This window comes from Marasmius oreades, chromosome 2 (genome assembly GCF_018924745.1).
Source record: "Marasmius oreades isolate 03SP1 chromosome 2, whole genome shotgun sequence".
NCBI lineage: Eukaryota > Fungi > Basidiomycota > Agaricomycetes > Agaricales > Marasmiaceae > Marasmius > Marasmius oreades.
This window is the reverse complement of record NC_057324.1, coordinates 611,199-639,166: the sequence shown is the minus strand read 5'-3', so window position 1 is coordinate 639,166 and position 27,968 is coordinate 611,199. Positions and strand designations below refer to the sequence as shown.

The 27,968-nt window shown below is 46.4% G+C and overlaps 10 protein-coding genes across 10 annotated transcripts; 3 read left to right on the top strand and 7 right to left on the bottom strand.

Moving 5' to 3' along the window:
* Positions 1 to 1,311: 1,311 nt before the first annotated feature.
* Positions 1,312 to 1,978, bottom strand: E1B28_003795 (uncharacterized protein; the record flags this gene model as incomplete). The annotated part of the gene is made up of 2 exons (XM_043148229.1): positions 1,312 to 1,799; positions 1,852 to 1,978. 2 exons carry the CDS (start codon positions 1,976 to 1,978, stop codon positions 1,312 to 1,314), a joined length of 615 nt encoding a protein of 204 aa, XP_043012821.1.
* Positions 1,979 to 3,502: 1,524 nt separating this feature from the next.
* E1B28_003794 (uncharacterized protein) lies at positions 3,503 to 6,032 on the bottom strand (the record flags this gene model as incomplete). Its single annotated transcript, XM_043148228.1, has 12 exons — positions 3,503 to 3,609; positions 3,667 to 3,739; positions 3,793 to 3,909; positions 3,971 to 4,080; positions 4,146 to 4,559; positions 4,619 to 4,758; positions 4,819 to 5,290; positions 5,412 to 5,462; positions 5,516 to 5,589; positions 5,643 to 5,680; positions 5,739 to 5,864; positions 5,919 to 6,032. 12 exons carry the CDS (start codon positions 6,030 to 6,032, stop codon positions 3,503 to 3,505), a joined length of 1,836 nt encoding a protein of 611 aa, XP_043012820.1.
* Positions 6,033 to 8,825: 2,793 nt separating this feature from the next.
* On the bottom strand, positions 8,826 to 9,845 carry E1B28_003793 (uncharacterized protein). The gene is made up of 5 exons (XM_043148227.1): positions 9,689 to 9,845; positions 9,570 to 9,638; positions 9,426 to 9,521; positions 9,228 to 9,371; positions 8,826 to 9,157 (listed from the first exon to the last, which is right to left on the bottom strand). Exons 1-5 carry the CDS (start codon positions 9,769 to 9,771, stop codon positions 8,905 to 8,907), a joined length of 645 nt encoding a protein of 214 aa, XP_043012819.1. The 5' UTR covers positions 9,772 to 9,845; the 3' UTR covers positions 8,826 to 8,904.
* Positions 9,846 to 11,190: 1,345 nt separating this feature from the next.
* E1B28_003792 (uncharacterized protein) lies at positions 11,191 to 12,225 on the bottom strand (the record flags this gene model as incomplete). Its single annotated transcript, XM_043148226.1, has 7 exons — positions 12,094 to 12,225; positions 11,967 to 12,026; positions 11,799 to 11,910; positions 11,675 to 11,744; positions 11,524 to 11,622; positions 11,446 to 11,469; positions 11,191 to 11,391 (listed from the first exon to the last, which is right to left on the bottom strand). The coding sequence occupies exons 1-7, from the start codon at positions 12,218 to 12,220 to the stop codon at positions 11,191 to 11,193; spliced, it is 693 nt and encodes a 230-aa protein (XP_043012818.1). The 5' UTR covers positions 12,221 to 12,225.
* Positions 12,226 to 12,441: 216 nt separating this feature from the next.
* Positions 12,442 to 13,734, top strand: FUR1 (Uracil phosphoribosyltransferase, synthesizes UMP from uracil). Its single transcript, XM_043148225.1, has 4 exons — positions 12,442 to 12,861; positions 12,918 to 13,091; positions 13,147 to 13,280; positions 13,331 to 13,734. Exons 1-4 carry the CDS (start codon positions 12,475 to 12,477, stop codon positions 13,341 to 13,343), a joined length of 708 nt encoding a protein of 235 aa, XP_043012817.1. The 5' UTR covers positions 12,442 to 12,474; the 3' UTR covers positions 13,344 to 13,734.
* A 40-nt stretch (positions 13,735 to 13,774) lies between these two features.
* Positions 13,775 to 14,701, bottom strand: E1B28_003790 (uncharacterized protein; the record flags this gene model as incomplete). The annotated part of the gene is made up of 1 exon (XM_043148224.1): positions 13,775 to 14,701. One exon carries the CDS (start codon positions 14,699 to 14,701, stop codon positions 13,775 to 13,777), a length of 927 nt encoding a protein of 308 aa, XP_043012816.1.
* A 350-nt stretch (positions 14,702 to 15,051) lies between these two features.
* E1B28_003789 (uncharacterized protein) lies at positions 15,052 to 16,089 on the bottom strand. The gene is made up of 5 exons (XM_043148223.1): positions 15,854 to 16,089; positions 15,687 to 15,788; positions 15,392 to 15,631; positions 15,285 to 15,320; positions 15,052 to 15,224 (listed from the first exon to the last, which is right to left on the bottom strand). Exons 1-5 carry the CDS (start codon positions 15,877 to 15,879, stop codon positions 15,164 to 15,166), a joined length of 465 nt encoding a protein of 154 aa, XP_043012815.1. The 5' UTR covers positions 15,880 to 16,089; the 3' UTR covers positions 15,052 to 15,163.
* A 401-nt stretch (positions 16,090 to 16,490) lies between these two features.
* On the top strand, positions 16,491 to 18,830 carry E1B28_003788 (uncharacterized protein). Its single transcript, XM_043148222.1, has 2 exons — positions 16,491 to 16,629; positions 16,698 to 18,830. The coding sequence occupies exon 2, from the start codon at positions 16,717 to 16,719 to the stop codon at positions 18,460 to 18,462; it is 1,746 nt and encodes a 581-aa protein (XP_043012814.1). The 5' UTR covers positions 16,491 to 16,629; positions 16,698 to 16,716; the 3' UTR covers positions 18,463 to 18,830.
* Positions 18,831 to 20,973: 2,143 nt separating this feature from the next.
* On the bottom strand, positions 20,974 to 22,481 carry E1B28_003787 (uncharacterized protein). The gene is made up of 5 exons (XM_043148221.1): positions 22,434 to 22,481; positions 21,922 to 22,384; positions 21,621 to 21,855; positions 21,465 to 21,562; positions 20,974 to 21,406 (listed from the first exon to the last, which is right to left on the bottom strand). Exons 2-5 carry the CDS (start codon positions 22,180 to 22,182, stop codon positions 21,383 to 21,385), a joined length of 618 nt encoding a protein of 205 aa, XP_043012813.1. The 5' UTR covers positions 22,183 to 22,384; positions 22,434 to 22,481; the 3' UTR covers positions 20,974 to 21,382.
* A 1,282-nt stretch (positions 22,482 to 23,763) lies between these two features.
* Positions 23,764 to 27,529, top strand: E1B28_003786 (uncharacterized protein). Its single transcript, XM_043148220.1, has 16 exons — positions 23,764 to 23,823; positions 23,882 to 23,960; positions 24,014 to 25,108; positions 25,164 to 25,264; positions 25,322 to 25,457; positions 25,515 to 25,612; positions 25,682 to 25,796; positions 25,856 to 25,931; positions 25,996 to 26,216; positions 26,277 to 26,343; positions 26,399 to 26,437; positions 26,506 to 26,662; positions 26,723 to 26,889; positions 26,937 to 27,043; positions 27,100 to 27,136; positions 27,192 to 27,529. The coding sequence occupies exons 3-16, from the start codon at positions 24,976 to 24,978 to the stop codon at positions 27,367 to 27,369; spliced, it is 1,632 nt and encodes a 543-aa protein (XP_043012812.1). The 5' UTR covers positions 23,764 to 23,823; positions 23,882 to 23,960; positions 24,014 to 24,975; the 3' UTR covers positions 27,370 to 27,529.
* Positions 27,530 to 27,968: the final 439 nt, after the last annotated feature.

Here is a 27,968-nt window from a genome sequence, read left to right as displayed (position 1 = left end):
AAGACTGGGGCAAAGGTCAAATCTCGAGCGAATCCTAGTAGGTGAACTGCGTCTCCTCTCGTAGGTTGCTGGGAAAAATCCCTCTTTCCTGCCCGCCTTATATACGGTTTTTCTAATAAATAATAGTAAAAGACCAAAATGTGTGTGAAACTAGTAAATAATAATGAAATCCCTTTCAGTCAAACAGAAACTCGCTTAATCGGGTATAATACAAGAGTTTTATGTGCTGAAGTGCCCAATCGAATATTAAACTGAATATCTGTTCCTTGTTTCCTGGTTGCGATGTAGGGACTTGACTTCGCCGAAGTACCCGACATATCCGCATTCTCCTGTTTTTCCTAGGGAACGAGTCCCTGTTTCAGGCTTATCCATTCTTCCCGTTCCTGTTCCATTCCTTTTTGGAGAAGATCTAGCCTCGATCCTAGGCCCTGTCCCCAAGGTTTCCCTCTTGCAATCAAATAACACGTGCACTTCGCTGAAGTCCATGTTTCCTTGGTTTTCTGAGAAATTCCTATTCTTTCCATTTTCCGTTCGTGAGAATCGGATGTTCCTTCCTTTATCCTTGTTTGGATTTCTATATCCGAGAATTCCAATATCCGAGCAGTCCAACCAGACTTCGTTGAAGTTTCAATAAATTGTATAATAAAATCCCTATGTTTGCTATGAGCATTCCAAGAGTAAGAGGAGGCCTTCCAATACAAGAACAAAGGTTTTTAAACGGCTGCTTCCTGAAGTTCGTACAGTTTTCTGAACTTCAGCGAAGTCTCTCATCTTTCCTAATTTTGTACATTTCGTATGGATAAAGTCTCTTGTAGAGGCTCATGCTTTAACTAGAAGTGCGGGCTCACTCTAGTCCTATTAATCCCATAATTTATAACTCATAAGTGTTAAAATTGTATAAATATGCATCTTTAAGGTCTTTTCCAATTTATATCGCGATACCGTGGCCCTTCGTGACGGGCTTCTGACGGCGGCAAGCTAGGTATATCGGTGTGAATCACTCGTCTCCGATCGACACCTTCAAACCATGGTAGAAGTGGACGTTCGTCAACGAAAACGGGAGTCAATATGCACGATGATTCACGCACTGCTACGGGTCTGGTTGTAAGAGTCATAGTTGTTCGTATTTTTCGCGTTGAATGAATCCGTGTTGTAGGTGATATCACCATGATGGGTGTTGTAAGTCGTCGTGATATTCCGAGACTCAAGGGATTGTGGTGTCTCTTGTATTCCCGAGTCCTCCCCCGGAAACAGCAGTTCAGAACAATCCTCACCAACAATGTCTGATACCTTGACGGAGTCTTCTGGTGGTCATCTGGTGATAACGTATCCCCGAACAAATACACATTGGTCAGGAACACGATTGACAGATGTCGGCGAGGACGAACTATAAGGGTCTGTCGCATCTGGATGACACCTACAGCCGGATCCTTGACTGATGTCTTCGAAGCTCCAAGAGTATTTATCGTGGCTGTCTTCGATCTCGTGAGTGGAAAAGGTTAATGACACCGGATTGCCCCATTCATTAGCGAAAGCTGAAATTCCCCAAGAGAATGCCTTGTCGTATCCAGTGACAAGATACAGAAACTCCCTTGCGTCCAATGCTCTATGCAGCTTTTTTTCGGCTTCCTGGAACCACTGATGTGCATGTTTCATAGCACGGGTTTGGAGTAGTTGACTGGTAGCGAAGCTGGCCATTTCTCGCCAACTTCCCTCTGGCAGCAGAAGAATCGCGCCGTCGTGGGAACCATCAAAGTTGAATTTATGGAATAATTTGATAGCCTGACCACTGCCACGGCCTGGCCTAAATTAGTTCATTATGGATTGACCAATAGAAAGAGAATGTCGTACCCTTCAACATCTCCCCCTTTGGATGTTGTTCCTCGATACTGTCCCTTCGTAACGACATGAGCAGTACTTGCGCCCCAGTTGCGATAATGAAGGGGTTTGAATCCGTCGAACGGATTTGGGTCGTCATCCGAAGCACCCTTAATGGAAGATTCCGAATTCCGGATGTTGAAAAGACTAGTGATGCCGATGTTCGGTTCGGTCCAGTTCAACAACCACTTTCCCGAACCCTGAACCCGAACCCCCTACTAGTTCCCCGAACCTGAACCGGACTCGGACTGCACCGTCCGAACAGGTTCGAAAATGGTTCGAACATGTTCGAACCTAAGTGTATTAAATCTAATTTTTTGTGAATAATTTCGTTGATTTTGCCCAGTAAATAATACTACTCACCTTGTGGTGCCCTCATAAGCTCCAAGTTGTAGTAATCGTCGCGAAGCAACCAGTTTGGAGGTTGCAGCTGGCAAAAGGAAAGACTGTCACACCCAGTCACAACATTCTAATTCTGCTAACTGACTGATCAGCACCGATTAGAGCCTTCCGATGACCCACTGACATGCCCAAATAAGGTTATTGTGCATTTACCTTTCAGGATGAGCTGTCCCACCCCCCCAAAGTCAAACATTTTGACCAAATGTGAGGCCTTGTACTCTCAAGGTTCGGACCAGGTTTGAACCACCTGCAGACTGCTGAACCTTGAACCTGAACCTCCTCTCATTGCCCGAACCTGAACAAGAACTGGACCCGAACCTTAGGTTCAGTTCGGAGGTTCGGGGTTCGCACCGTGGTTCAGAACCGAACATCGGCATCACTAGAAAAGACACTCGAACGGAAATTGGTTGTGCAATATTCCTACATCGCCGATCTGCATGCCGTTTTGCTCGCGTTGGTTTTCACCGGGTTGAGGACACCATAGTGCATACCCTTCTTTCTTTGAAAGCAAGAGGGATGCATAGATCAACTGGACTGGCAATGTCTTGTTGAGAGGTGGACGTGTGCGTGAGCTTTGCAGGGCTGAGTCCGAGGTTTCGTATAGCCACGATTTTTTCGGGTAATCGCCATCTTCGGGGGAGTTCTGAACTTTGACTTCTGGTACCGTCGAGCACATCCTCGTCAGTTAGTAGATTTTCGACGAATCGAGAGAAGTGACTCTGTACGCACTTGTCTGCGGCCCATCAAAGTAGTAGTGTTGGTGGTATTGATGGCCTCCAACATGGGTGACATTACTGTCCTTGAACCTGACATCTTGCATCTCTTCGAAGGACATGGTTTGCACTGCTCGGTGGAAGGTGCATGGAAAGAGGAGGCTAAGCGTGAGTTTCCCAAATGCTGTTCATCTACAAAGTGATCCCGAAATTCCCACCCTGTCAATGTCATGAGCAGTTTACATTTACATCACAGCTCTAAATCCACACTAGCTGTGGAGATGGGCGTCACACACTAATGACCAACGGAAGGTACGTTTAGATACCTGAACCTATCACTCGAGTTATCGGAATGTTATATCGAACATATGAATGCGGTTTCCGTCAAAGTGACAGGGTCAACTTCGTCTGACTCCCCGGCGGACACAACTTGACTTTAAGAGCCTTTCCCGCCCAATTTCAAACATAGACCTCCCTCCAGCGGAAAACTCAGGATATTGCGGTGATTGCTAGATTGATGGAAGCCTTCTGATGTGGGCGACCACATCGGCGACGTCGGAGGCGGCAGATGGCAGATCATGGTCTACAGACTCCATTATTTCCAGTCGGATAGCTCCTACGGGAAATCGACAAATCAGGCGCTTTCCGTTCCTAAAGGTACGAGCAGACATACCCTCCCCAAGAACAAACCGGAAGTAGCTGCAAAGGCGCTTGATCAACTCTGCTCGTGATGGAAATAGCTCATCCTGTATTCATTCATTAACTTCATGTACATATAAGCACAGGACGGGAAACGTACGTGGTCCAGGAGTTCCATCCAATCTTCATCGTGCGATATAGCAATAGTTATAGACGGGTCCACCTGTGCCGCAACAGTCAACATAAAATCGTTGATTTCCTGTGCAGGGTGCATCAACTAGGTACCAATGAATATGAAATCAGCGTTTGATAGAGTAACGGAGAATCTGAAACTTCACTCCAAAATCGCCGGTATTATCGAATATTTTAATATTACCCAAATTGGTTATCGGTAAATCAAACAAAGTTGCTTCAGAGTCACTGATGCTGGAATGACTCTCGAGTGCAACTGCCAAAACGTTGAGAGCATGATGAGTTCAGACTCTCAAATAATGATAGTATCAGTTTACGCACTATGTTTATTAATATTGGCCCCGGTTTCAGATTCATCCTCTGTGAATGGATCAATGTATCCTTCATTGAGTTCGAAAAACGTGGAAGAATAATCCTTCAAGTCCCAATGTCGACGTGCCCGAACCACGGATTCATACATTTCTTGGTCCCAAGTTTGGTAGACATATCGAATCGAAGGGACGAGGGGAGGTGTTCTTAGCTTCCGCCCTTCGTCGTCCGAAATACGAGTTCTTCCAGCCGCGTCGGACGACCAATAATAATAATCCCCAAAGATCCACGACGTAATTTCACTTTCCGTCCAACGTTCAGGTGGAGGCGTCAGACAGAGGTAAAGGTCGTGGCGACCTTGAGGTTGGATATCGTGGGAGTGCGCCAGATTAACATCGAGACTGAGTATTGCTCCGTAGATTACCGCTGCATGATGAAAAGAGGTAAATAAGCTTGGAGCCGGAGATATATCCAACAAAAAGCACCGTAATCGTCCGCGCATTCATCCTGATGGCTAAAAATCCTCTCCGATTCTGCCAACCATCCTCCTGCGACGTTGAACCAGTCAGTTGAAGACCCAAATTCATATCGGGGCGTAAAACTTGAAAGTCCTGTAAATGGAAAACTAACGCTGCCTTCAATTATCTCGAAGTCCTGAGTCCATGAAATCAGAAGTATCACTCACCAGAATCTTCCCTCAATTTCAACGCCGTCGACAGAATCACAAGCATACTTCAGCTCCCAGGGTTGAAAATCACTCGGATACTGCCCGACGGTATCAAGATCCGGAAGTTTCAGAACGGTACCTGGACAAAGCGGAGTGTCCATTTCTAGGAAATCCACAGTATTGACCAGATAGCAACTTGTAAGGAATTGTCGGTCTGATACACAATCCGAAATGTATGAGAGCAGAGCGCCTTCGTCGTAAGCATTGATGGCAAGCGCTCCCCTCCCAGTCTTGTGTTCGATGATGGGCGATATCTCCCAAACTCGATCCAAACAAGGTCCGCCAACACCAACAGAAAGATCCCCAGATGACTGAATCCATACGAACCCACGATCAATGAGTTTCTTCGCCGAACCTGCATATGATTTGAGCGAGCCAGAGTCTCCCGGACCCGAGCTCCGGTCTAACTGAATCGAAACGAGCCCGCAATCTACAATGCCGGAAGGTAAGTGGCTCAAAGATTCAACCATCTTGGAGAATGATTAGGGACGAAAAACGAGGTGAACGATGCAAACGGACCGATTGAGTCAGAAGGCAGAAATAGAACATACTAGGTCTTGAATACCAATGTTTGCTCATCACATATTCCAGCGGAATGAGTTCTACTCGCAAGCTAAATGAGCAGTGACTCCCGATCTAAAGGAGTATGACACACCGTGGTAGAAGATGGTGGATTCAAACCTTAACGATTCGATACCAAACAGTAGCTCAGGTAAGGTCTCTGCAACTCTGTTGCCCTTAGTTCAGAGATTTGAGTGTCAATGGATAGTAAGTCGGCCCACCGGACTCGAGAGAGCTGTAGAAAGCCCCTTTTCCATGCCTGATGATGGCACAGAATCAGTCCACAAATCCAGGTCATGCTGGATGTTACCGCGCACCTTTCTATCTGTTCCTGGTTCACTTTGCAAGATAATGGAGTTGACCCTCATAGTGACAATTTCTTGCTTGCTCATACCAGCATTCAAATGAATAAGTTTCCGAATTTGACCAGTGGGAATAGCAGCCTAAGGACTTCGTCAACACTCCTCCTCTATGAACGAAATACACAACACACACACCCAGTCATCATATATAAGATCGGGAAGATATGATCCTCTTGACCAGGGTGGGTCACGGTAATAAACATTCGGAGAGGCACTCGGCCCTGCCTGAGTATATCTGACATCAGTCATGCTGCTAATCGGAAACTCAGGCGGCGGAATCACCGTAGACGTAGAACTCAGTGGTGCCGATCCATCCAGGTTTCTAAAAGGGTTTGTATATCAATATATGAAGGAGGTGTATGTCGCAGATGCTGAACTCTGAGCTGGTAGTGGTGGAGGGAGGTAATTGGAGTCAGAGTGTGATCCGGGAGAGTGCTGAGAAGAATAGGGATAGGGATGCTCCTTACCCCTCCAGCCCATCGTACCGGAGCGATATGTAGCGCTAGGTGATTGGCACCTGCCCTCGCTACCCGGGTCATTCTGAAGTTGAGGATACCCTGGTGGTGTTGGTGGTTGTAGTGAGTCTGGGCTAGAAAGGTGAGGATAGGTAGTGCTGGGTGGCTGATACCCGCCCCCATAACCCATCACCATTTTGGACCCTACGGAGTTAAATTCCAAACAAGATCCTATCTTGAGCGAGTCGGATTGATGTATTCGTTGATAGATATAAGAGTCGTTGAAAGGGTAGACGTTTGCGCCAATTTCGGTGGGAAGGGGAAGCAATGTCTTCAGCCAGACACGCAGTCGGTGGGAGGCACCTGCCGGTATGTAGTTCATCGGAACCATACTAAAAGCACTCGACATCAACATGATTGAACCGAAACATCTCGTGGAAACAGAACCTAACTATATGAGAAAGGTCGTGTTCCGTGGGTCACCCTGAAGGATTATACGGAAATCCTCGATCAGAGGGCCGCCGACGCCCGAAGCCTCGTAATCCAAACAATAATTGTATAACCCTTCCCCAAGATGCTGCCATCTGTTTCATCGGTAGTTTATCAGTGTGTAGAAGATAGCGCGTACTCGACATCAGGAACCTTTGGGCGAAAAATACATACCTAAAAATGAACTGTACACGTGCATCTGGAAAATCCAGATTTATTAATTAGTATGAATTAGTACTAATTAATAATAATCGATACTAATTGGCACTAATTCAATTAGTATGAATTCGCTAGGTTATCAAATTAATTCGTACTAATTAGTATGAATTCATACTAATTCATACTAATTAGTAGGCATTAGTAGGTAAATAAATTGTACATACTTCTGTATAGTGTACTATACTATATACTACATAGTGTACTGTTTTATTAGTATACCATACTATGATATTTTGAAGTAGAACCTAACTAATTTTACTTACTTACTTACTTACATTTATTAGTATTAGAACTACACTTGTCCGAAATTTTTTCTAAGTCCACTATGCATACAAATATAATAGATATACTTATATATATCCTATTAAAGAGTTACAATAAGGTTATAGTAGTAACGGTGCTTATACTTATAATTTTCCTTAGACCGGGATTGAACCTGGTGCTAGCAGTTATGATTGTGTTACACCGGCGGGTACCCCATATAAGCGGTAACTTGTATTTCATCAGTTCCTGGTCAATTTAGATGATTCTGGGGTGGTTTTGGGGGTTTTTCTACCCCCTGAATTCGATTTTGAACTTATCTAATTGTTCCCATCACTCCTTGAAGAGATATTGCTTGTACTGTGTTGCAAAACAGTGTATATCATGTATTTTAATGAGAACTGATTCAATCCATGTTCATCTGGGATGTTTTCTAGGGTTCTTTGACCCTCTGAATCTGATTCTGGCCTTAGTTATTTTTTCCCACCACTCCCTGAATTGATATCATTGTTTGGCCAGAATTTTAACCATTTCAGCACTGTATAACCATGGTTGATGATAAAAATATTGGAGGTGGGTAGAACTATGTATTTTTGGGTGCTGAACTCGAATTTCCAATCAGCTTGATGATAGGATGTCTCCCTACTGCACTATAAATAAATAAAATTTATTCCAAAATATCGGAAATAATATCCATTTATTTCAATGAAAACTGGTCCATTTTGTGTAATCCTGGGCTGGTTTCTAGGGTTTCCTGACCCTCTGAATTTGACTATGAGGTTAGCTAAGCTCTCCCACCCCTCCCAGAATTGATACTCTGGTGTGATTCAATTTCTGATCAATCCAGCACTGTCTGAGTAAGGTAGGTGATAGAAATGGGTGAGATGGGTGGTAGTATGTGTTTTTGGGTGCAGAATCCAAATCCACAATCAGATTGATGATAGGATGTTTCCCTGTGACAATATAAATGAAAATATTTTATGCCCAAATATTGGAAATAATAGATATTCAATAAAGAAGGCAAATCAAATATTGAATCACAGGGAATTTGGGGGAATGTTCTGGATATATGTAACAGCCTGCCTACCAATTTTTGGACCTTAGAAGTGACAGCTGACCCCCCTAGGCAAAAAAATGCTAAAAAAGCGAAAAATAATAGTTTGGCCTAGTAGTACCATCAGAATGGACTTCAAGTACTGTTTTAGACCAGTGTTCTGCTTTCTTTGTAAATGTCTTCAGTGATAGAAACTCTTACTACACTGTCTTCTGATATAAATCTAATTTACCCCTGCAATTCTGTGTAATAACCTATGCAAACCTTTTGCCCCAATTGCCCCAATTAGTGATTAGTATATAAAGTGTGGTTTTCTCTACCATTTTGGGTGATTACTTATGGAAAAACTCATATAACCTTTTGCCCAATTAGTGCCAATTAGTGTCAATTAGTGATTAGTATCAATTAATAGAAATTAGTTTTGGATTAGTATCAATTAGTTTTGGATTAGTACAGATTATTACTAATTATTACTAATTACTACTAATATATAAAGTATGATTTTCTGGGTGATTACTTATGGAAAAACTCATATAACTTTTTGCCCAATTAGTGCCAATTAGTGCCAATTAGTGTCAATTAGTGATTAGTACGAATTAATAGAAATTAGTTTTGGATTAGTACAGATTATTACTAATTATTACTAATTAGTACTAATTAGTAAAGTAGGTTTTCTCTGATGTGCCTCGCCAACAGCCCCTTCGTACAGCTGAGAATTGGACCCGACGTTTTTGAGCCGAGCATACGAGGCATCAGCTACTGAACTGAAATCGGGATCCTTCCCAACCCATAATTCATCATCCCCAAACAGCCGATGATCCACCCCGTTAACTCTCAGCCACACTCGATAAGACCATAAACAGCCAACAGGAAGGCTCGACTTTCCTGGGAAAACGCTGGGTTACACCAGTCAGGAACCACCGACTTTTGAAAAGATGGATAGGGACAGGAACGCAGGGCACTTACAAGACCACGAACTGTAACTGTCGGGGGTCTACCAATAGGTTCAGGACGATAGGTTCATTGAGAGGCCGCTCTGTTTTGTCGACTTTTAATGATAGTCGGAACGTGTATCTTCCTGTTAATCCTGTTCCACTGAGAGGTTCGAGTCTGTTCATTGGCGTGTCAAATCATCTATCGCCATCGAGAATCGAGCATACGCACGAAATAATGAATTGGAGGGGCGCAGCACCAGCAATGAGGCAGTATGTGTATTGAAATCGTTCCGTCCGTGAGTTGCGTGGCGACAAGTGAAGCTGCCTACTGAGAGTATGAGTTTGGATCACGTCTAGAAACTTTATCACTCACTTGACAGGTTCCTCAAGTATCTGCCACCTTATTCTGCTTCCCGCTGAGCTGTTCGATGAAGTGGTATTACTAGTTGATGGAAGTAGGACATTGTCTACAGCAAATTGCACCGAACGTACCTCCTACTCACGCTAGCTACATCGTCGTAAGCCGGTGTGGGATCGTCCAGCGAGCCACGGAGACTCGCATTGTAAAGCGACATCAGAGTCAGGCTGAATGACTCGTCCTAGGGCGGGTAAATAGCAGATTCTGGCGAACGGGTAAGGAAGATATCGCGGTTAAGGTTAAATTGTTTTCTTGTATTATGGACACCTTATCAGGAGATCTAATCTAATCTTATTGCGGGTGCTTTCTTTGTCTCGTCACTCGTCACACACAAAATCCTTGTGATGTCGAGCAACGATGTCCTCTCAAGCTCGCCCTCGTCGATACACACGAGTTCTTCGATACGAAGAAGAGGAAGTACAAGTACCCATGCAGCTAATGACCTGACTCGGATCTATTCACTGGGATCAACTCTCAAGCGGACAGAGATGCTTTGGGGACTGATCCTACTCACGATGCTCGCTGGAAGACCGGCACAGTTAAGCCTAGCGGTGGTGCTTCTGTGTTCCTAGGTGGGAAATCGGCCAAGTCAGGATATCGGCCCTCTATGACCGGACGGATGGATTCGACTGACAGCGACAACAGTACTTGGTGGATGGATATACAGAGTCCTACTGATGAAGAGATGAAGCTCCTGAGTAGGGTGGGTCTTTCGTTTCCTTTAACATTTAATACTTTGCTAACCTTTACACTCAGGTCTTCAAACTGCATCCGCTGACGACAGAGGACATTCAAATGGAGGAGGCACGAGAAAAAATAGAACCACTCAGAAATTATTATTTGGTTTGTTTTAGAAGCTTCGATCAGGACCCATACAGTCCAACCGTGTAATATGTACATCATCGTTGTCTTCCGGGAAGGTACACTCTCAGTAGGTCCTTTCCAATTTTGGACGCAGCCTCGTTTTGATATGCACCAACCACAGTTTCATTTTCATCCAACGCACATCCCTCTAATGTTCGGAGACGTATTAAGTAACTAAAGGACTACATCTTCCGTCACTTCCGATTGGATCTCATATGCCCTCATCGACGACATAACTGATGCGTTCGGACCGCTCATTCAAAGGATTGAATATGAAGTCGATAGTATAGACGAATTAGTGCTGATTCTAAAGGACAATTTGAAGGAAACGAGGGAACTGACGGATATATTGAGGCGAATTGGAACGTGCCGCAAAAAGGTTATGGGTTTGTTGAGACTGATGGGAAACAAGGCAGATGTCGTGAAGGGGCTGGCCAAGAGGTGCAATGAGAATTGGCAAGTTGCCCCTACAGAGACATAGTGAGTGCGATTTCCAGATCTTCTAGCTGTATTGAAGTAATGAACTTTCCAAGGGGCTTTGTCTCAGATATTCAGGTCGGGCACTCTTATATCTTGTTGTGACTAACGCCCCTCCCCAAGGACCATCTCATAACAATGACGCAAAATTTGAACCACTACGAGAAGATTCATTCCCGGTCACATTCAAATTATCTCGCTCAAACACCGCCCGGGTCATCCTCAAGAGGATACGCTAGCGATGATGCTCGTTGGCGGTTGAAAGTATGGGCAGGATAGGATGGATAGCGCTAGGCACCTCAGGCCAGTGAGGTTGAGTTGTGGATGCGGGGTGTTTGCCAGACAATCTTGAGGCAGTAGCTCTGCGTTTAGTTTGTTTTTTGAATGCCTCACGGCGAGAGTCGACGTGGAAGTCTGGATGACGGAATATCCATGCCTGGTGGGCGAGCGAGGTGAGGAGTCGGTCGCGCAGTCACGAAAGTTTACTTACGGGTTCGTCAAATGAGTTGTTAGCCTGAAAATAGTCGGCGAACATGAGCTTGGTTGTTAGTGAAAGATTAAGTGTTACCTTGTGGAAATCGTATAAGTCGAGCTGGCGGACAAAAACTGCAAAATTTGAGTGGTCGAAGAATTTCGGTAATACGGACTTTGTGAATTCGTCGGTGTCCTAAGTTTACCATCAGCAAATCATTCATGACGAATAAACGTCAACGTCGTACATTTATGACAAAACAGTCGCCATCAGGACCCCAAGACACGACGTGCTGAATTGAATTGTCCTCCAGCATGCTAGGATAGCATGAATGAGTACCTAAACGACGAGGGAGCAGTCAAGCGTCGCACTTGAACAATTGCTTCAAAAAACCGCTCATAGGGAGCACCATCCCCCGATTATGGGTGCCAGGCTCATAGTCAAGATTTCTTTGAGCGGTATATCGAAGTCCGTCGCTAGTACCTGCACCCGTCGTTAACTTTGAATCAATGGACGCAAATGTCTATATAAAAACGTACCAGCCACCGGCGGGCTCTCAATACTGCCCTCCCATCTGTCTGCGAACTGAGGATCGTTATCTGAGGGAAGTTGGGGGGAAGAGCGATTCAGTCAAAGCTAAGTACTGATTGAAGAATTCGAACGTACCATTCTGATCATCAAATCTACGTTTGTTACTTGGAAAGTAATCACTTCTGGCTGCTTTGGTCTGGGGAACATGCTTGGACATCTGGCGGCCACTGTTGATTTTTCCCTTGTCGAAAAAGCCGGACATGATCGTTAGTAAGTCTAGTGAAGGTCGAAGCGCTTACTCGTGCGGCGATCTGGCAGGTACCAAATATTTACACTTGATTCTATTCTATATTTTTCAGTCATGAGCTGGCACGTTATAGAAAAACAGACTACTCGCTAGTCAATGTCATATGTTTGGTTCACGAATTCCATCGAGAAAGACCTCGTCGGCTGTCACTATGACCGATATACCCGATTTTTCTCGTCGCGTGCGCACCTCAAACAACAACCACCACCATGTCGACGCCCTGCCCACCCCCCCCTCCACCTCAACCCTCTCTTCAACCTAACAGTCCCAAAGGAGATCTCCCACCTTCTGTTTTTACCCTCCCTAGAACTGCCCAGCTTGAAGCTCTGTTCACTATCATTCGCGATAAAGACACGCCCAGAGGAGATTTCATCTTTTATTCAGATAGGATAATAAGATTACTAGTCGAAGAAGGGTTGAACCATCTACCAGTCATTACGAAAACGGTCGTCACCCCTACAGGGTCAACATACGAAGGGGTCGGATTCGAAGGGAAAATCTGTGGGGTGTCTATCCTGAGGGCTGGCGAGGCGATGGAAGCTGGACTGAGAGAGGTCTGTCGGAGCGTTCGGATTGGGAAGATTCTGATTCAACGAGTGTGTCCTCGCCTTCCACTTTTCTTATCAAGTATGACGATTAACGTATCGTCCAGGACGAAGAAACCGCCTTGCCGAAACTGTTTTACTCAAAGTTCCCGCCAGATATCGCACGGAGATATGTATTACTCCTCGACCCTATGCTAGCTACCGGTGGATCAGCGATGAAGGCCATTCAAGTCCTCAAAGAAAACCAGGTGCCGGAAGAACGGATTATTTTCATCAATCTCGTGCGTCGTCTTTTCTCGCTTCTCTTTTCCACATTCTTGCTCAGTTTTACCTTAGATTGCTTCTCCAGAAGGGCTCAAGACTTTCTGTGGAACACATCCTTTAGTCAAGGTCATTACTGGTTGGATAGACCAAGGTCTGAACGAGAAAGCTTTCATTATACCCGGTTTGGGGGATTTCGGTGAACGCAGGTGAGTTACTCCCAGACTCCTTTCTGTACTTCTTTTAAGATTTCGCATAGATATTGCGAGTAGGCGGGTTTTATTACGTGCTTCTTTGTCTTTTCCGCTCGGATCCTGTATCTTTCGCACCTTCTGATAGACTCTGAGAAATCAGAAGTCCAGCTTCAAACCGGAACATCATGCATCACACATCGCTTGTTTGTCGTTCTGATCTGAAGACGATTACGACACATACAACTCCAGCAGAATCTTTTCAGATGACGCATCACGCCCTACGTAGCCCAGTGCTTTCTTCGATTGAATACATGTAACACTCACTCGGGGAAGAGAAACGTTTCATCAATAGGCCTTTCTATTCACATTCACAATACAATCCGTCAATACTTGGCTCTTTGGCGGCTTGCTATTTCGGTGTTCCTTTGTATAGCCATACATAGTGTCAACCAATACGACTGAACCGATGGAAGTAAAGATAATTAACGAAAGCTTAAATACGTCTGTGGTTATACCACGGACCTTGCCAGAGCGAGACGAACCGCCGAAGCCACCCTCTCGAGTTTCTCTACCTCCCCTTCCAGCGGTCCACGTTCCGTAGTAATATATCCCGGATATACATCATAATACGGACCTGTCGATCCCTCCTGCTCCTGCTCCCCACCCTCCGCCTGATGAACAGGTATTAACTTCACATGCGTATAATCAATCTCAAACCCCTCAAAAAACACCCCAACCCTCCGCACCCCAAACGCCTTTCTCATACCTGCAGCCAACTTCCACATAGCCCTCAACAAATCACGATACTCCGTCTCTTCCTCCAACGAGAAAATATCAGAACTCAAATGCGCACGGGGTACAAGCACCGTGTATCCAGGAGTATTTGGGAACGGAGTAAGAAACCCAACGTGTTTATCGTCTTCATACACCCTCCACTGTTCGGTCTCACCGCGAACGATTCGGGCGAAAAGGTTAGTATCCGATGGATCCCCGACGAAATGGTGGTTGTAAGGAGGGTTAACTCCAGTAATAGCCGTAACTCGATCGCGTATCGGGTTCAACTCGTCGCTAGACCGTTTCGGTCCGGATTTGGAGGTTAGGAAACCAGGATACGTAGAATGAAACTCTTCCTGTTCGTGCAAGATCGGTTTCCAATCCCCACCCCGACTGAGCCCGTGGAGAGGAATCAAATGGATCGAGGTGTCGTCACAGGCGAGAGCACATCGTCCGATGTCCAGTGCGGATGATAGGGCAGTGGCGACTTTTCGGGAGAAGTTGAAGAGATCAAGGAAAGTTGGTTCGGGTAGAGAGGTAATGGGCCCCTTTTCGGAGCTAGAAAGGGAAATCAATACTTGTCCTGGGGTGCTCGGGTATTTGTGCATTGTCGCTGTGAAATGTGTGTGACGAGCGATAAGTATTTCGTCGGTTGAAGCCATGGTTATCGACCTCAGGAGAGGGAGAGGATGATGGTAAGAGGGCAAGATGCACCTTGGCAGGAACCACTACATTGCAAGTTGGTCCTGGGCCTGGTTAATAATAGTCCGCGATTCACTCCTCATTGTAGGCGATAGCAAGTCGCTATTGAGTTTCCTGGAACATCGTGGTACCTGTCAGCCGTACGCGACAGAATTTAGGAAAGCATTACCACCCTTTATCAAGGAAGTTTGAACCACAAAGGAACGACCATAAGGCTCGATCCAAGAACTGTATATGTGCAAGGCGCGGTTGAATTTCACCAGACGCAGTCCACACGAGTCGGTAACAAACCCGTCTGCTTTCAAGATTGCACGACCGCAGCAAAACGTTGTCGATATTTCAAATCGTGTACATGCTTTATAGCCCAATGTTCGCTACCAATCCTACTGAAACCGGTTGCTTTTTAGGAAGAAAATATCGTTCTAGGCTCTAGCAGGTCCCAACCTGAAGACACCACTAGAAGAGTATACAAAGTCAACAGACCTGGTAAAAGAGTACGTCAGATCGGGTTCGCCACCAACTTTTACGAAAGTAGATACTCACGAAGAGTTAACAGCCCTAAAGACGTAATTGAGGTTGCTAGAAATCGAATAGACGGGCCTTCAATACCAGCAACATTGAAAAGGAAAAGGCGAAGCAAACAAACGTACGTGTCTAGAGTACTGGGGAAAGATATAGTAGCCTTGCCAGCGGAAGTCTGGAAATCTTCATAGTTGTGAACGAGGCCAAACGGAAGATTGTCAGCGTTGAGCAAGAACAGTGTGAATGTGGCGGGGTCATTGGGGTTGCTAGCCCATGCAATGTTGCTATCAGCCCCGACAACGGCGTTGGATGGTCCTGAGATGCTGATGAGGGCAACAGCGTAAGACGCGAAGGCAAGGGTGGTAAGGCTGAGTTGCAGCAGATATCAGTATACGAAGAGTTAGCTAGGAGTAAGAGCCATACCTCTTCAAGGAGAACATGTCAACAAAAGATGGAGATAGAAATTCTGGTTGCCTAGTGAAAAGCCAATCGAGTCGGCTTTTATTGTTCTCCGAAAGAAGGCGCCTAAATGGACAAAATGGATATGTAAGTATGTAGTGGTAAAGATCAGGAATATGATGCAATTCTACCTTCCGTCATGATTACCGGTACGCATCGGACTGATTTTCGCGTTCCTCTCCGAGGAGATCGATACTGAATGCGCAACGAGAACGGGATGCAAAAGCTACTGAGGACCTGGATTCGATACCCAGTTCCGTCGCGTTTCCCTGCTGCCTCGAAAATGCACTCGTTCCAGAACGAGGACGAAATCATGAACATTGTTCACCGCATGCCAAGACCAAAAGCAAAATACAGTCGAACTGCGGCAGCTATCACGGGATGAAAAAAGTTCAGAGTATGGTCTTTCTCGTACCTACGGCCTAATCAAGCTGTCGAAAATCAGTCGTTGCTCCGACCTTCCCAATTTGAACGTCAGTGCGGTTACCGTGAACCGGTTAAACCCTCACGGTCTTGAACGGTCTTGATGAGAAGCATGCACCCGGGCCAAGTAACGAGATCCCGAAGCTGACGCATTTGTTTGGACTTTCATGCAACAATCTTCATAGGCTTAATTAAAATCCCAGGCCCGCCGTTGCATCGATAGGTTGGCCATCGACTGCACTGGATCAAAAGGGAGAGCAGGCGGAAGCTTGGATTATAGGCGATTGTGGGCGTATATGCAAGAGAGTTTTTAAACTCCGACATTCAATTCACGTGCGCACTCGAGTTGGTTTCTTGGTGACCTGAACCACTCCAGCTGGTATTCAATCGACAAACGGCACCTGCATTAGTACAGACTCGGATTCCTGACCGACGAATCGGGCGTACCAGAAGAAGTCATCGCGTAGAATCTGTTCAATTACCAGTCAGTGGATTCCACTTCTGACATTTATGATAACCCGATATGAATCTGATTTTCTTATTAATCTTTAGCATACGTTGAAGCAATCAGATGGACAACAATCGAAATCTCCTGTGCGATAGATGTCAAAGCAACATACACAAGCCGCTACGACTACACCCAATCGATCCCATTCTCCTCCATTCGAGTCACGTACCCTCACAGGTAGAAGTTTCCCAAACGCTGGAAACACTGGAGAAAGAGAAGCAACAGCTGCAGCAGTATGAAGACACTATCGATTCCTTACGTCAAATTCTGGAAAAGTTGGAAACTGAAAGACAGCGACTGGAAGCTCACATCTCACGGCGTCATTCCATTACCTCCGTTCAGCGTAGGATTCCTGTAGAACTCTGGGAAACCATATTCTCGTTCGCGTGTTCATTTAGCTCCGAGGACGGTTATTCTCTGTCGATGAGTTTCAACCCTATTTCCGGCGTTAGCACGGTGACTACATTCCCCATCCTTCTCTCTCACGTCTGCCGCCGCTGGAGGGCCATTTCTATTGGCTGCCACACAATTTGGTCTTCAATTAGCATCAATCGGATGAGAGAAATCTCCATGAAACAGAAGATCCTGGTTGGGGCCTTCCTGGCAAACTCAGCGAAGTCTCCTTTGGATATTCGGGTCGTAGAGAACCGGCTGTCGAGACACACTCACGCAACGTGGGACCTCTTGAAGAGCCATTTATCGCGGTGTGGGCGATTATCTCTCGGTCTGACGCAATATACTAGTCTTGATACTTTTCAAGGCATGGATATCACATTCCACGATTTATTGTCTCTCCGTGTTGATGTTGATACCTCCATTCCCAGTGAACCGGACTTGGATAATCCGTTCTGGCAGGCGTTATGTCACGCTCCGAAGTTTACACAAGCCCGAATATGCAAAATTTACCCCCACAATCCGCTTCCTTATCCCCAACTCACTACATTGGTCATCAACTCCGTTTATCTCGAAGATGTGGGAGGCCTGCTCCGGGCACTTGAGCTCTCCAGGAACCTCCGCTCTTTTTCATTGCTGGAAATTGAATTCATTTACCTTCCAACTTCCGTTGATCACATGATTCGTCCCGTTGAAATGCCCTCATTACGCACTCTGTCACTCTACCCGGAAATCATGTTACTACATATGGACAATCCAATACTCGATGTATTGTGTTCGTCGTTGGTGATGCCTACTCTTTCAGCCTTTGGTCTGGGATGCACAAATTCGACTTCAAACGTAACGCGTTGGCCCTCCTCACTCCTCTCCATGTTGCGGCGTTCATCCGCAACTTTGCGCCACGTGTGGCTTACTACCCTTTGTCCTGTCCACGGGTTTTGGGAAGCACCTCTCGACATGCTGTTAGAGACGATCCCTAACCTGACACACCTTGACCTGGGGGAGTGGTTCAACAATTACGAATACCATTCATCACGCAATAGTCTCATTTCATCAACTATCACCGACATCGCCTGTCTGTCTCAAACTGCTGTCCTCCCAAATCTCGAACATATGTCTCTCGTTTGTGTCCAATTGGATCCCGATATCCTATTGAAAATTCTCGATTTCGCCGCCTCGAGGAGCCCCAGCCGGCTTTCCAACGTCGCTCCCGTTCCCTGTCGTTCCTTAAAAACACTCCGCGTTCTGTCATCCCTTACGGACAGCTCATCCAAATTCGTTCTGGAAGCCCACATGGTAGAGAAAATAAGGCTCCTGGAGCAGGATGGGGTGAAGGTTGTCGTTGAGAATAACACTGAGGCGGCTTCAAGTTGGCCATTAAGAAACGTGGAGGGTTGGGACATTCTGAATAAATGACGAGCGAAGCTTGACCATTCCTTTCCATGGCTCGGCGCATACGTCCACGACAATCGTGTCCACGTGTAACTTGGCCTCTACATGCACGATCTTACCTTACCGTTCCATTTAACCATCTTTTCGGGTAGGGATGGACACATGGTTTGAGTTGTTTAAGTGGGAGGGAAGCATCGGAATCTCGGAATCGGTTGGATTTGCTGCCTAGTTCCGTTTCTGTGCATACATGGCTTTCTCGATTTCTTCATTTCTCTTGTATATAAAGATCGGATGGACTCATGTCTAGAGAGTAGGTGACTGCCAGTCACCTATGGATGTCGATACCCATTAGCACGAGATTCCGTGTAAACTTCGATTATCTGACCTGCCGCTAGATTCGTCTTTTCCGCTGCTTACCGCCATTCCGGTGTTTGGAGATCCATGTCCCATGAATGGTTTTGTGAACTCATGACAGGTATGCCGCGACTCCGAAAGCGCAATGATCCAAGGTTAAAATAACAGTATCGATATAGCCGGTGAGGTACTTATTCAACTTACACCGCAAACTGGGAATCGATGAATGAAACAACACCTCAGAAGGCTAAGATCGTGGCGTTCTTTTTTTTCTTCCATTTGGCTTCATTATAACCTTTACGATTCATCGCTCGAAAGCTCCACTCACCCGTACTACCGTCTTATGACTGTAAACTACTCCTTTCAAGGCCTTCTGTAGCTTCCTGACATGTGGACGTGTGCTATCTCGCTCGTTCGTTCAAGCTCCGAAAATTATGCATTAAATCCCGCTCAACCCGTTTCAGGTACAGCGGAACACCGCGAATCGTTACCGGAATACACGGGAAATTCTATTTTAAGATAGCCTAAAAACAAGTTCACACTATCACTGCATACCACCCGCGTACGTCCATCATCATACCGTCGTTATCCTCAGAGCTCTGGTGATGGTCCGCACGAAGAACTCGAGAGGAAGTTGTTATTGCGATAAAGCTCGTTTATATATCGTAGTATTTTATGGCACGGATCCGCTTTTGTAAGACTTCTGGACGCATTTCCTGGAGCTACTGATATGGATTCGATGTGAACAACTGCCAGCAGGACGTTCAAAGTTACTAGCGCCTGAATTGTGGCGGAGGAAGCAAGAAAGGGGAGGAGGGAAACGCCGTAGGCTGCTGAGTGCGACCTTGACCTCGGACCTCATCGAGTCGTGCAGCTTCGTGAACGGTAATCCTTGCGGCCGCCACGACTCACAGATCCCTTCCCTCATCACAACGACAAGGGAAATGGAAAGCCATGAGTTGTGTGGTGCTCGCTTGGATGTACCGTTGACGTCGTGCAAGGGAGGCCCTGCCATCTTGAGCAGCCTAAGGCTAGCGTGATGGGGGGGAGTGTAGAGGGAGCGTTCTGATAAGGAAGGAACAAAGGTTAACCCACAATCTTTTTATACCCGTCCGGCTTGTGGGCTATCAAATCACGGGATAATAATTGTGAGATTGCCACATCACCAGTGTATTTTCGGGAGAGTAACTGAAACAGGTGTTTTTTACCTTGTGAAAATGATAAATTAGAATGGTATTTTGTGGTATCAAAGGGCTGTGGCCACTGTTGAAGGCCTTCAAAGCCACTACCTATGACGAAGTCGTGCTAGACACTTATGGTAAGACCTATCTTGCACCAGAGCGCATAGTAAGTAGAACACCTCACTGATATCCCCGATGGTATAAACCTTTTGGCGGTCTAGTGCAGCGCATGAAGCGACTCAAATGATCTGACACGGATGCAGTAGCCCCACACGAACGTGGTGGTCGGTACTACTGTTGGAGCGGTCGCTGTTGCCATACAAATGCCCTGGGGCCGTTCTGGCCGCGAGATGGCCAGTATTGCGGCGTGAGTACTGGGTCCATCGCAATCGCGAGGTATTATTACAACCTTGGCGTCTCTGTGCCGAACGCGTAAAAACAACAAAGGAGCCTCAACCGTATGGAAGATCCCGATCCTTGAATTCCACGCTGCCACGCGGAAAGCGTTGCATCGCGATGGCGTCAACAGGTATGGTTTCGAGGAAAAAAATCCGGCACCTTATTCCCTGGCACCTGGATACCTGTAGAAATTGTTCACAGAAATACTGAGTAAGGCGGCAAGCGTCGGGTTTGTTCACCTGGTCTAGTATTGAGAACCACTTGAGTCAACCTTGACTTTCCGCGCATCCGAGTAACGGCTTACGCGGTCAACGACTGCGTCGCTGCTTGAGGTGCCCATCCCTCCAAAAAGGGTACCGGTATTCTTGTTTCTGAAAGTGAATTTCTTAGTTCACAATCGGAATGAGTCGAAGAGGGCCTACGGGTACTCTCGGGTCGTCCCACACTGCTGCGTTTGATGACATCAAACCGATCTTGCCATTGGTAAAAGCGTTTTTCCGGACCCGTGTGGGGAGGGATCTCAGATCTCTGGCATTTTTCCAGTCGCACTAATGAGGTTGATTTCGAGGTCCAAGACTGGGAAGTGCCAGCATCAAAGAGGGTTGGGCATAGCGTCGAGACTTGTGTGGTTTGTGTGAAAATTCCGATTCGGATAACCGTCGGCGTGATACTTTAGGGCAGGCCCCGTCACGGCAGCGCGCTGGCAAGACAAAGGAAATAAGTTCAATTGAATACAACTGCAATGAGCGATAGAACAGATCATTGCCATTCTTCAACTACTCGGGCAAGTTCATAACGGCCACAAACCTCAACCGGACATACATCATAGACCAATTTCCCTCTCCATCCTGACAGTCAACTCTACACATGTCTTCGACTTCATTGATGATATCGTTCGCCTCGCTTTCCGCGACTCCCTGAAGCCACGAGCTTCGAGCAAATACATCCAACCAGCCCTTCATTCCTGCAGGCAGCGGGGTCAGCCTTGGAGTCAGGGAAATGTGTTCGACTTAAAAGCCTTGTTCGATTAAAAGCTACCAAGAGGCTTAACCTTCAGGTTTTCGTCCCGAGAGACATGTAGAAGTGACTGACCTTTGAGTAATGTTCTGGAGAGGGAAAGAACCAAGGGTCCACAGTTGTCGAGTCGTGCCCTCGTCGTTTTAGAACAACATGGAGGGCAGACCTTACTCCTGCACGAGAAAACGATAAGAGAAGTTTTAGACACCATCAAGATGATCTCTCTCTCACCGACGCAGTTCATGAAACCTCCTAATTCTCCGACAAATCTTCCCCCTGGCTTCAAGAGAGTCTTTACGCTCCGTATAACCCCTACCGGATCCTTTTTGCACCAATGCAATGCGGCGTTCGTGAATACGGCATCGTAATTGTTCCTTGGAACCGCCATGACTTTTGGGAATTCCAAACTCTGTTGAATATCCGCAACGAAGCAGCTATTGAGTCCGTTCTCCTTCGCTGTTCTTATCTGAAGTCAAAGGCTGAGGTCAGTCTTCTGCTGACAACGAGGGAATGGCAGAAACTGAAAACTCGCCATGCTCTCGCTATTATCCACACCAACAACCAAACCCCCAGATCCCGACTTTGCTCCAACGATCTTTTCGAGCTCGAGAGTGAGCTCTCCGCTGCCACATCCAAAATCAACAATTTTTTCTCCTGGTTTAGCGTCGAGGAGTTTAAGAATAGGAGTTGTAAAGGCAGCGGAATAGACGAAGCTTGCGTTCTTGTTGTACAAGGACGCAGACCAGCCCGAACTGTCAGGAACGTCGGTGGTGGAGATCTGAGCGGCGACCATAGTGTCTCGCTTTGCCAAACGCTACCCGTCCTGCTCGAGCTTTTCATTGGCTTTTTAACTCCTGCCAGTCGGGAAATGTCCCCCGATGTGCGTCGTCGGCCGACCTTTGCAGAAATTCACTCTGAAGCACCGAGTAAAAATTTCAGACTTTGGATCCGAAATTCCATATATCGAGTTTTTCTATGGGTGAGCGCTAGCGACACTGGAAGCCTAAGTCAACGTGAGAACCTTCAACAAGACTATGAAGAGACCTGTCTGTGTATATGATTCTCGGGAGATGTTGGGGAGATGAATTTGGAGGGCGTTACCGTTACGAATCGTCTTCCGTGACTTTCTTGCCGGTCCGGGAGGAATCCTCAGGTCACCATTCGGCAAGCTCTCGATCGCTCTCTGTGCGGAGGAGTTTTGAGAGACCTCGCATGGTGAGTTGTATTGACTTCTTTTTCTATTGATTCGCGTTTACAGTTTACCCATTTTACAGTATTGAATAAACAACAGGAGTCCCGTTCAAATGCGGTAAGCCAGAATTTGGTGTTACCATTGAAGCAAAATTGAGTAACAGGCTTTGTATTCCGCTGCTCTTAATATAGTCTCCTCATGGACCACATGTACTGGTAGTTTCCTATGGAGGGTACTGGATTTCTCGGTAATTACGCATAGCAAGACTGCGGGTCGGTCATCGATAGGCTAGGGTCAAAGTACGGTCCACGTGATTTTACCACTGGTGAGCGTCAACGTTTTGCGTCCCCGAAATCTTCAAGTTGGTAGATGAACGTGACGTTTTTCTACAGATAATCATGTCCCTCCATATCGTCGAATTTATCTCAATGAGATTCAGTAACAATGGAAGTAGCAGACTTAAACAGATTTGAGTGATGATGCTAATGAGTGGAATCCAAGTCGTTTCACCGACCATAAGAAGCGGACGACATTGGGAGTGTTTGGGAACGTGACGACATTCAGTACGACCAGCCATCCTTCTTTCTCCTGATCTCCCTGTAACCACTGTCTTGTGACAATTTTAGGTGGTGCAGTCCGAGGGTGTATCGGATGGTGATTCGCTTAAGTCTCACTAATTGACCCAATCACCACTAGCGTCGTTGATACTCACTCATCATTCAAACGTTCTTGAAGTTCAGGTCGTTCTCGCAGCACTGGTCGAATCGTTTGTGTTTTCGCTTCCTGAAGGGATCGAGATTGACCCTGTGAGGTCCGGAGGATTTTTGTCTCCGATGGTCAAAGGTCGTTGGAAGGAGGGTTTCCAGATGCCATTGATCGTCGGATTGCGAGCAGGAAGTAACTGACAGACTTCGTTCGTTCCCGTGCTAGTCGTAATCGTTACTAATAGTTATTAGGGGATGAATCCTTCGAGTTTTCCAGATGCAGCTTCAAAGGTATTGGTATTGCGATGTACTTACAATTGTAAGTTACATCCGATTCCCTGTACATTGATAGCAAAGCACGACTATCTTCTTGATCTTCTTTGCTCAGTACAGATCGGCCTAGCCAGGCTACCGATTCCCTAGAACTTGATGGGATATCACATGACAGCGTCATGGTAGTCACATGCATCGACATCCAGGCTTGTACCCAAACCACTGCTATTGAAGACCCAGGGCTCTTGGCATTCAATATTCAATCGTCAGTTGTAATCCTTGAACTTTTGCTTAAATATCACGACCATTACTCTATTTTGCAGTCAGAACCTCGAAGGTCAAGGCACTAGCATCGGTGAAGTTCTGGTCTTGAATGCGTGCATTGTCTGCCGCTCCATGGCGGTGCGTGTAGTTTTTCGCTGCTCCGGATCCTCTCGGTCCTCAACATTTCACAGGCAATATAACTCGAAGGCTGGTGGACACTTCTATCGCTCGATAGGTCTCCAAGTCACCTCGCACGAACCACATGACACTTGGAGGAACCGTTATTCGCCGTTCTTGCCCGAGTCACGACCGTTTTCTGCGCATCAGACGTGGTTGTATAGAGAGTTTCACGGAGCTTATGAGAAGTGGAGTTGTAAAAGGCTGGGCCGGTGCATGGCAGTTAGTCCACTTCGACTGTTGATGAGTACAACTCCACTCCGTCCCTTTTTCCCCACGTTGGCATACTCGTGTGACCTTTTTATCGTCTATGACATCGGATGGGTACTGCCATATGAAGCCTGGACAGGACTTCTTCTGCGAGTCATGCCACTAACACCACCTTTTCATCACCTGCAATCCTTATGCCAAACCTCTAACTCGTATGCGCCGGCTGCTCTCATATTTCCGCGCTCATCAACCGATGTTTACTCCTTTCTCCCCTAACGATTGAATCGGTTTCCGACGTCCAAAAATGGACCTTTAATCACTCTTACAAGAGTTGTATCACTTTGATGTCAACGTCGTCAGGCGCCTTCCGCGTGTTGGACTCATCCATGCGGAAGACTGACTATAGCCAGCTATGACTCCTTTCTTTTTACCCTCAACCTCACAACTCCGCCCTCGGCGCCTTATTACCATGGCGTGTTCTTTATGGTTTAACTCTGGGCATGCAAATTTCTGACTGCTACGATGACGTTAGAAGGAACCCGTTATATTCTCGACGTGGAAAGATTCTAACCGATATTGACAGACGTATCACATTTACGAATTCTTCATCGTCAAATCGGCCCCCGACGCGGAGGTTCCTCCCATGTCTTCCTGGGAACGTGGAAATTGATAGCCACTTTGATCTTTAAGCACGGAAGCTCCTGTCGTATAAAGGGAAGGGAACAAACCGGACCTTCTGCCTCTCGTTGATAGGGCACTTCAAGAGATGTCTCTCGTTCTCCTGCTTGTTTACTTACACCTACTCGGTTTAGCAGGCGCAATCCTCGCACTCGTCATTCGCGCCAAACGAAAATCCCTGAAATTCCTCCAGGGACCTCCTTCTCCATCTTTACTTCTCGGTAAGCATTCGAGTCATCCGGATACCCTTGCAAGTCTTACCAAATCCCTCTCAAGGCCACGAAAGCGAGTTCAATAGCGTTCGGAAGGTCGGAAGTCTAGAGGATAATTGGTTCAACGAATACGGGACGGCGTTTAGGACGGCCGGTTGTTATGGGGTTCGTCTATCTTCTGCTACCAGTTTCTTATGTTCTCAAGTTGACCACCGATCCCAGGAAGATATACTGATGCTCTCCGACCCTAGAGGGCTCCAGCACATTTTTCATAAATCAGCGTATCGGTATCCCAAACCAAAGGACATCAACAATATTACCTTGAAGCTCTTTGGTCCGGGGCTCGTTGTTGTAGGGGGTGAGTCGAGGGCATCTGCTTTGACCTTGCCGCCAGATCTAAAAGCTGGTTCTTAAGGGGAAACCCACCACAGACAGCGGAAACTCCTCAACCCAGCGTTCTCTGCTGCACAGACCAAACCCTTCGCTGAAGTATTTGCTTCATGTGCTACATCGGTGAGCCATCCCCGGGTCACGCAAAACAAGTTGAAATATAAACTCCTATTCTTTCTTTTTTGCATCAAGCTTGCTCGCAAGTGGCAAGATGAAATCGTTGCGAAGAAGGCTCCTGGCCAACCCGGTACGATCATCGATACCGTTCGATGGTTACCGAATATGGCGTTGGATGCCCTTGGTGAAAGTGAGTTGCGATATGCCGAACTTTTGTAATCCTTTGAAGTTGATTGACGTTAAATTCAGGCCTATTCGAGTATGAATTCGGTGCTCTGGAGGGAACAAGGATCAGCGTACTTTGTGATATTATTCGAGACCTTTTGTGCGTTTCCGATCCCTGACTACATTACAAGGTATTATAGCTCACATCTTTCCACCGGTTTCAGCATCGACAGTCGCAACGTCAACGAGTTCCGCCTTCTACGACAGGCGGCTTACCGGTTTCTTCCCACTTCCATCGCGAGGCTGTTGGACATCAAGAAGACGAAGCAGGATAAAAGGTTCGCGCATTGGCTCAAAACCAGTAGGGGTATTGCGGATGAACTCGTAAAATCGAAGACGGAAGGCAGTGGAACAGATGGAAGGAATGACTTTATGAGCATTTTATGTGCGTTTATTTTCCCGTCCTGTTTGGGAAGGAAATATTGAGCTTTTCACTTCCGACTAGCCCGTGCTCTGTATGTAAACGTCCCCGAGAAGGGTATGTCCCCGAGCGAAGCTCTCTCGCAAATGGCGTAAGATCTTGTTCTCCTCACGTCAGCTCATTGAGTCTGAATACGTTACTCGCAGAACGGTAATCTTTGCGGGTCATGAAACTACTGCGTCTACGTCTGTATCGTTTCCTTTGCATACTCCCCACAGGGACGAAAGCTAACCATGCGTCGTTCTCACTTTAGTTTGAGCTGGATCTTTTATGAGGTTGCCATGCACCCCAAAGAGCAAGAGATATTATTCAAAGAGATAAAGAGCGTGCGAGAACAGACCGGGAACGCGAATGAGCCCCTGCTGGTGAAAGACTTGGAGGGTATGGCGCACTTGAATCGGGTTATAAGGGTCCGCGCTTTCCACCTTCTCAAGGGTCCTGATAATCTTGATAATGAAATCGTGTTTTAGGAAACCCTCCGGTTTCATCCCATCGTTCCAGACCTGTTCCGTGAAGCGGATGTAGACGATGTTATACCACTGGATAATCCCGTTGTGGACGCGTCCGGATCAGTGTTGACTCAAGTACCGGTGGTCAAAGGACAACGAGTGCACGCTAGCATTTATGGCTACAATCGGTGAGTTTCCTTTCGCTTTCTTTTCGCTTATATCTCATTTCGCGTAGGAACAAGGAGCTATGGGGCGAGGACGCTGACCAGTGGAACCCAAACCGCTTCACAAACAATAAAAAGCCAACAACGCTCGGTATGTTTGGGAATCTTATGACCTTCAGTGCGTCTTCGTTATCTTCCACTACGATTTCCTTCACAGCGGTCGATACTCTTTAGGTGGCGGAGTCCGAGGGTGTATTGGATGGCGATTTGCGTATGTCCTTTTCGCGCCTTGTCGATGAGTCGTGCTTACCCCTTCGTATCTAAAGTATCCTCGAAATGCAAGTCGTCCTAGCAACACTCATCGAATCATTTGTATTTTCGATACCGGAAGGGGTCGAGGTGGAACAGGTACGGCCTGGTTTGGGATCGCCAATGCGAAAAGGTCGATGGGCGGAGGGTACTCAAATGCCGTTGATGGTGGCATTGCGAGCAGGAGGTCTTTGATACTGCTGAATCTTGAAGCTTGGAGATAAGCCAAAGACGATTCTTGATAGTACGACGAACACGCCAAAATTCGACCAGAACATGAATTAACGTGGCTTTGTGTACATGTAACGCTCAATATATTGAACCTGCAAGTATTATGGTCAATGACCTTGTTGAGCCACTCTTTTTGGAACTCACTGGATATTGCACTTACGCTGATATAACAAAAACTTTGAGCTACTGTCGGAGCCGCGGATGCCGGACAGCTTGTTAGTAGATTCCGTTTACCACAATGAATATGAAATGTATTGTACTGTATTTTAGCTCAATATCTCACCATACCTCTTGGGTAACTCTCACTAAGATATAATAATTTTAGGGACTGTTGAGCCTGAGCTATGAATATTTTTCACGGGCGACCTCCAAACCTCGGTTAGATTGGGTAGCCGGACACGCGCGTACGTAGGTGGCAGGCACTTGTGGTGGCTATGCAGCAGAGATGCATATACCGCCCGTATACCTGCTCAGTTTTGGACCAAATTGAACAAGTAGGGGCTCGTTACATAGGGAATTTTAATTACTACAGACTGGTAAGGTCAAATATTTTTTTAGTCTTC

Excerpts from the sequence above, each read along its gene's own strand:
- E1B28_003793 (XM_043148227.1), bottom strand. The coding sequence starts at position 9,771 with ATGTCGCTTTACAATGCGAGTCTCCGTGGCTCGCTGGACGATCCCACA. Across the intron at positions 9,639-9,688 it reads GTAGCTAGCGTGAGTAGGAG|TAATACCACTTCATCGAACA; the intron begins GTACGTTCGGTG and ends TCCATCAACTAG. Across the intron at positions 9,372-9,425 it reads CCCCTCCAATTCATTATTTC|ACTCGAACCTCTCAGTGGAA; the intron begins GTGCGTATGCTC and ends GCCAATGAACAG.
- FUR1 (XM_043148225.1), top strand. The coding sequence starts at position 12,475 with ATGTCGACGCCCTGCCCACCCCCCCCTCCACCTCAACCCTCTCTTCAA. Across the intron at positions 12,862-12,917 it reads GGAAGATTCTGATTCAACGA|GACGAAGAAACCGCCTTGCC; the intron begins GTGTGTCCTCGC and ends CGTATCGTCCAG. Across the intron at positions 13,092-13,146 it reads GGATTATTTTCATCAATCTC|ATTGCTTCTCCAGAAGGGCT; the intron begins GTGCGTCGTCTT and ends GTTTTACCTTAG.
- E1B28_003789 (XM_043148223.1), bottom strand. The coding sequence starts at position 15,879 with ATGCGTACCGGTAATCATGACGGAAG. Across the intron at positions 15,321-15,391 it reads TTCCCCAGTACTCTAGACAC|CAACCTCAATTACGTCTTTA; the intron begins GTACGTTTGTTT and ends TTCGATTTCTAG. Across the intron at positions 15,225-15,284 it reads TTTAGGGCTGTTAACTCTTC|GTCTGTTGACTTTGTATACT; the intron begins GTGAGTATCTAC and ends CTCTTTTACCAG.
- E1B28_003788 (XM_043148222.1), top strand. The coding sequence starts at position 16,717 with ATGGACAACAATCGAAATCTCCTGTGCGATAGATGTCAAAGCAACATA.
- E1B28_003787 (XM_043148221.1), bottom strand. The coding sequence starts at position 22,182 with ATGGTCGCCGCTCAGATCTCCACCACCGACGTTCCTGACAGTTCGGGC. Across the intron at positions 21,563-21,620 it reads AGGTTTCATGAACTGCGTCG|GAGTAAGGTCTGCCCTCCAT; the intron begins GTGAGAGAGAGA and ends TTTCTCGTGCAG. Across the intron at positions 21,407-21,464 it reads CTCCAGAACATTACTCAAAG|CTTTTAATCGAACAAGGCTT; the intron begins GTCAGTCACTTC and ends GCCTCTTGGTAG.
- E1B28_003786 (XM_043148220.1), top strand. The coding sequence starts at position 24,976 with ATGTCTCTCGTTCTCCTGCTTGTTTACTTACACCTACTCGGTTTAGCA. Across the intron at positions 25,265-25,321 it reads GGACGGCCGGTTGTTATGGG|GAAGATATACTGATGCTCTC; the intron begins GTTCGTCTATCT and ends CACCGATCCCAG. Across the intron at positions 27,044-27,099 it reads TGGGAATCTTATGACCTTCA|GTGGCGGAGTCCGAGGGTGT; the intron begins GTGCGTCTTCGT and ends GATACTCTTTAG.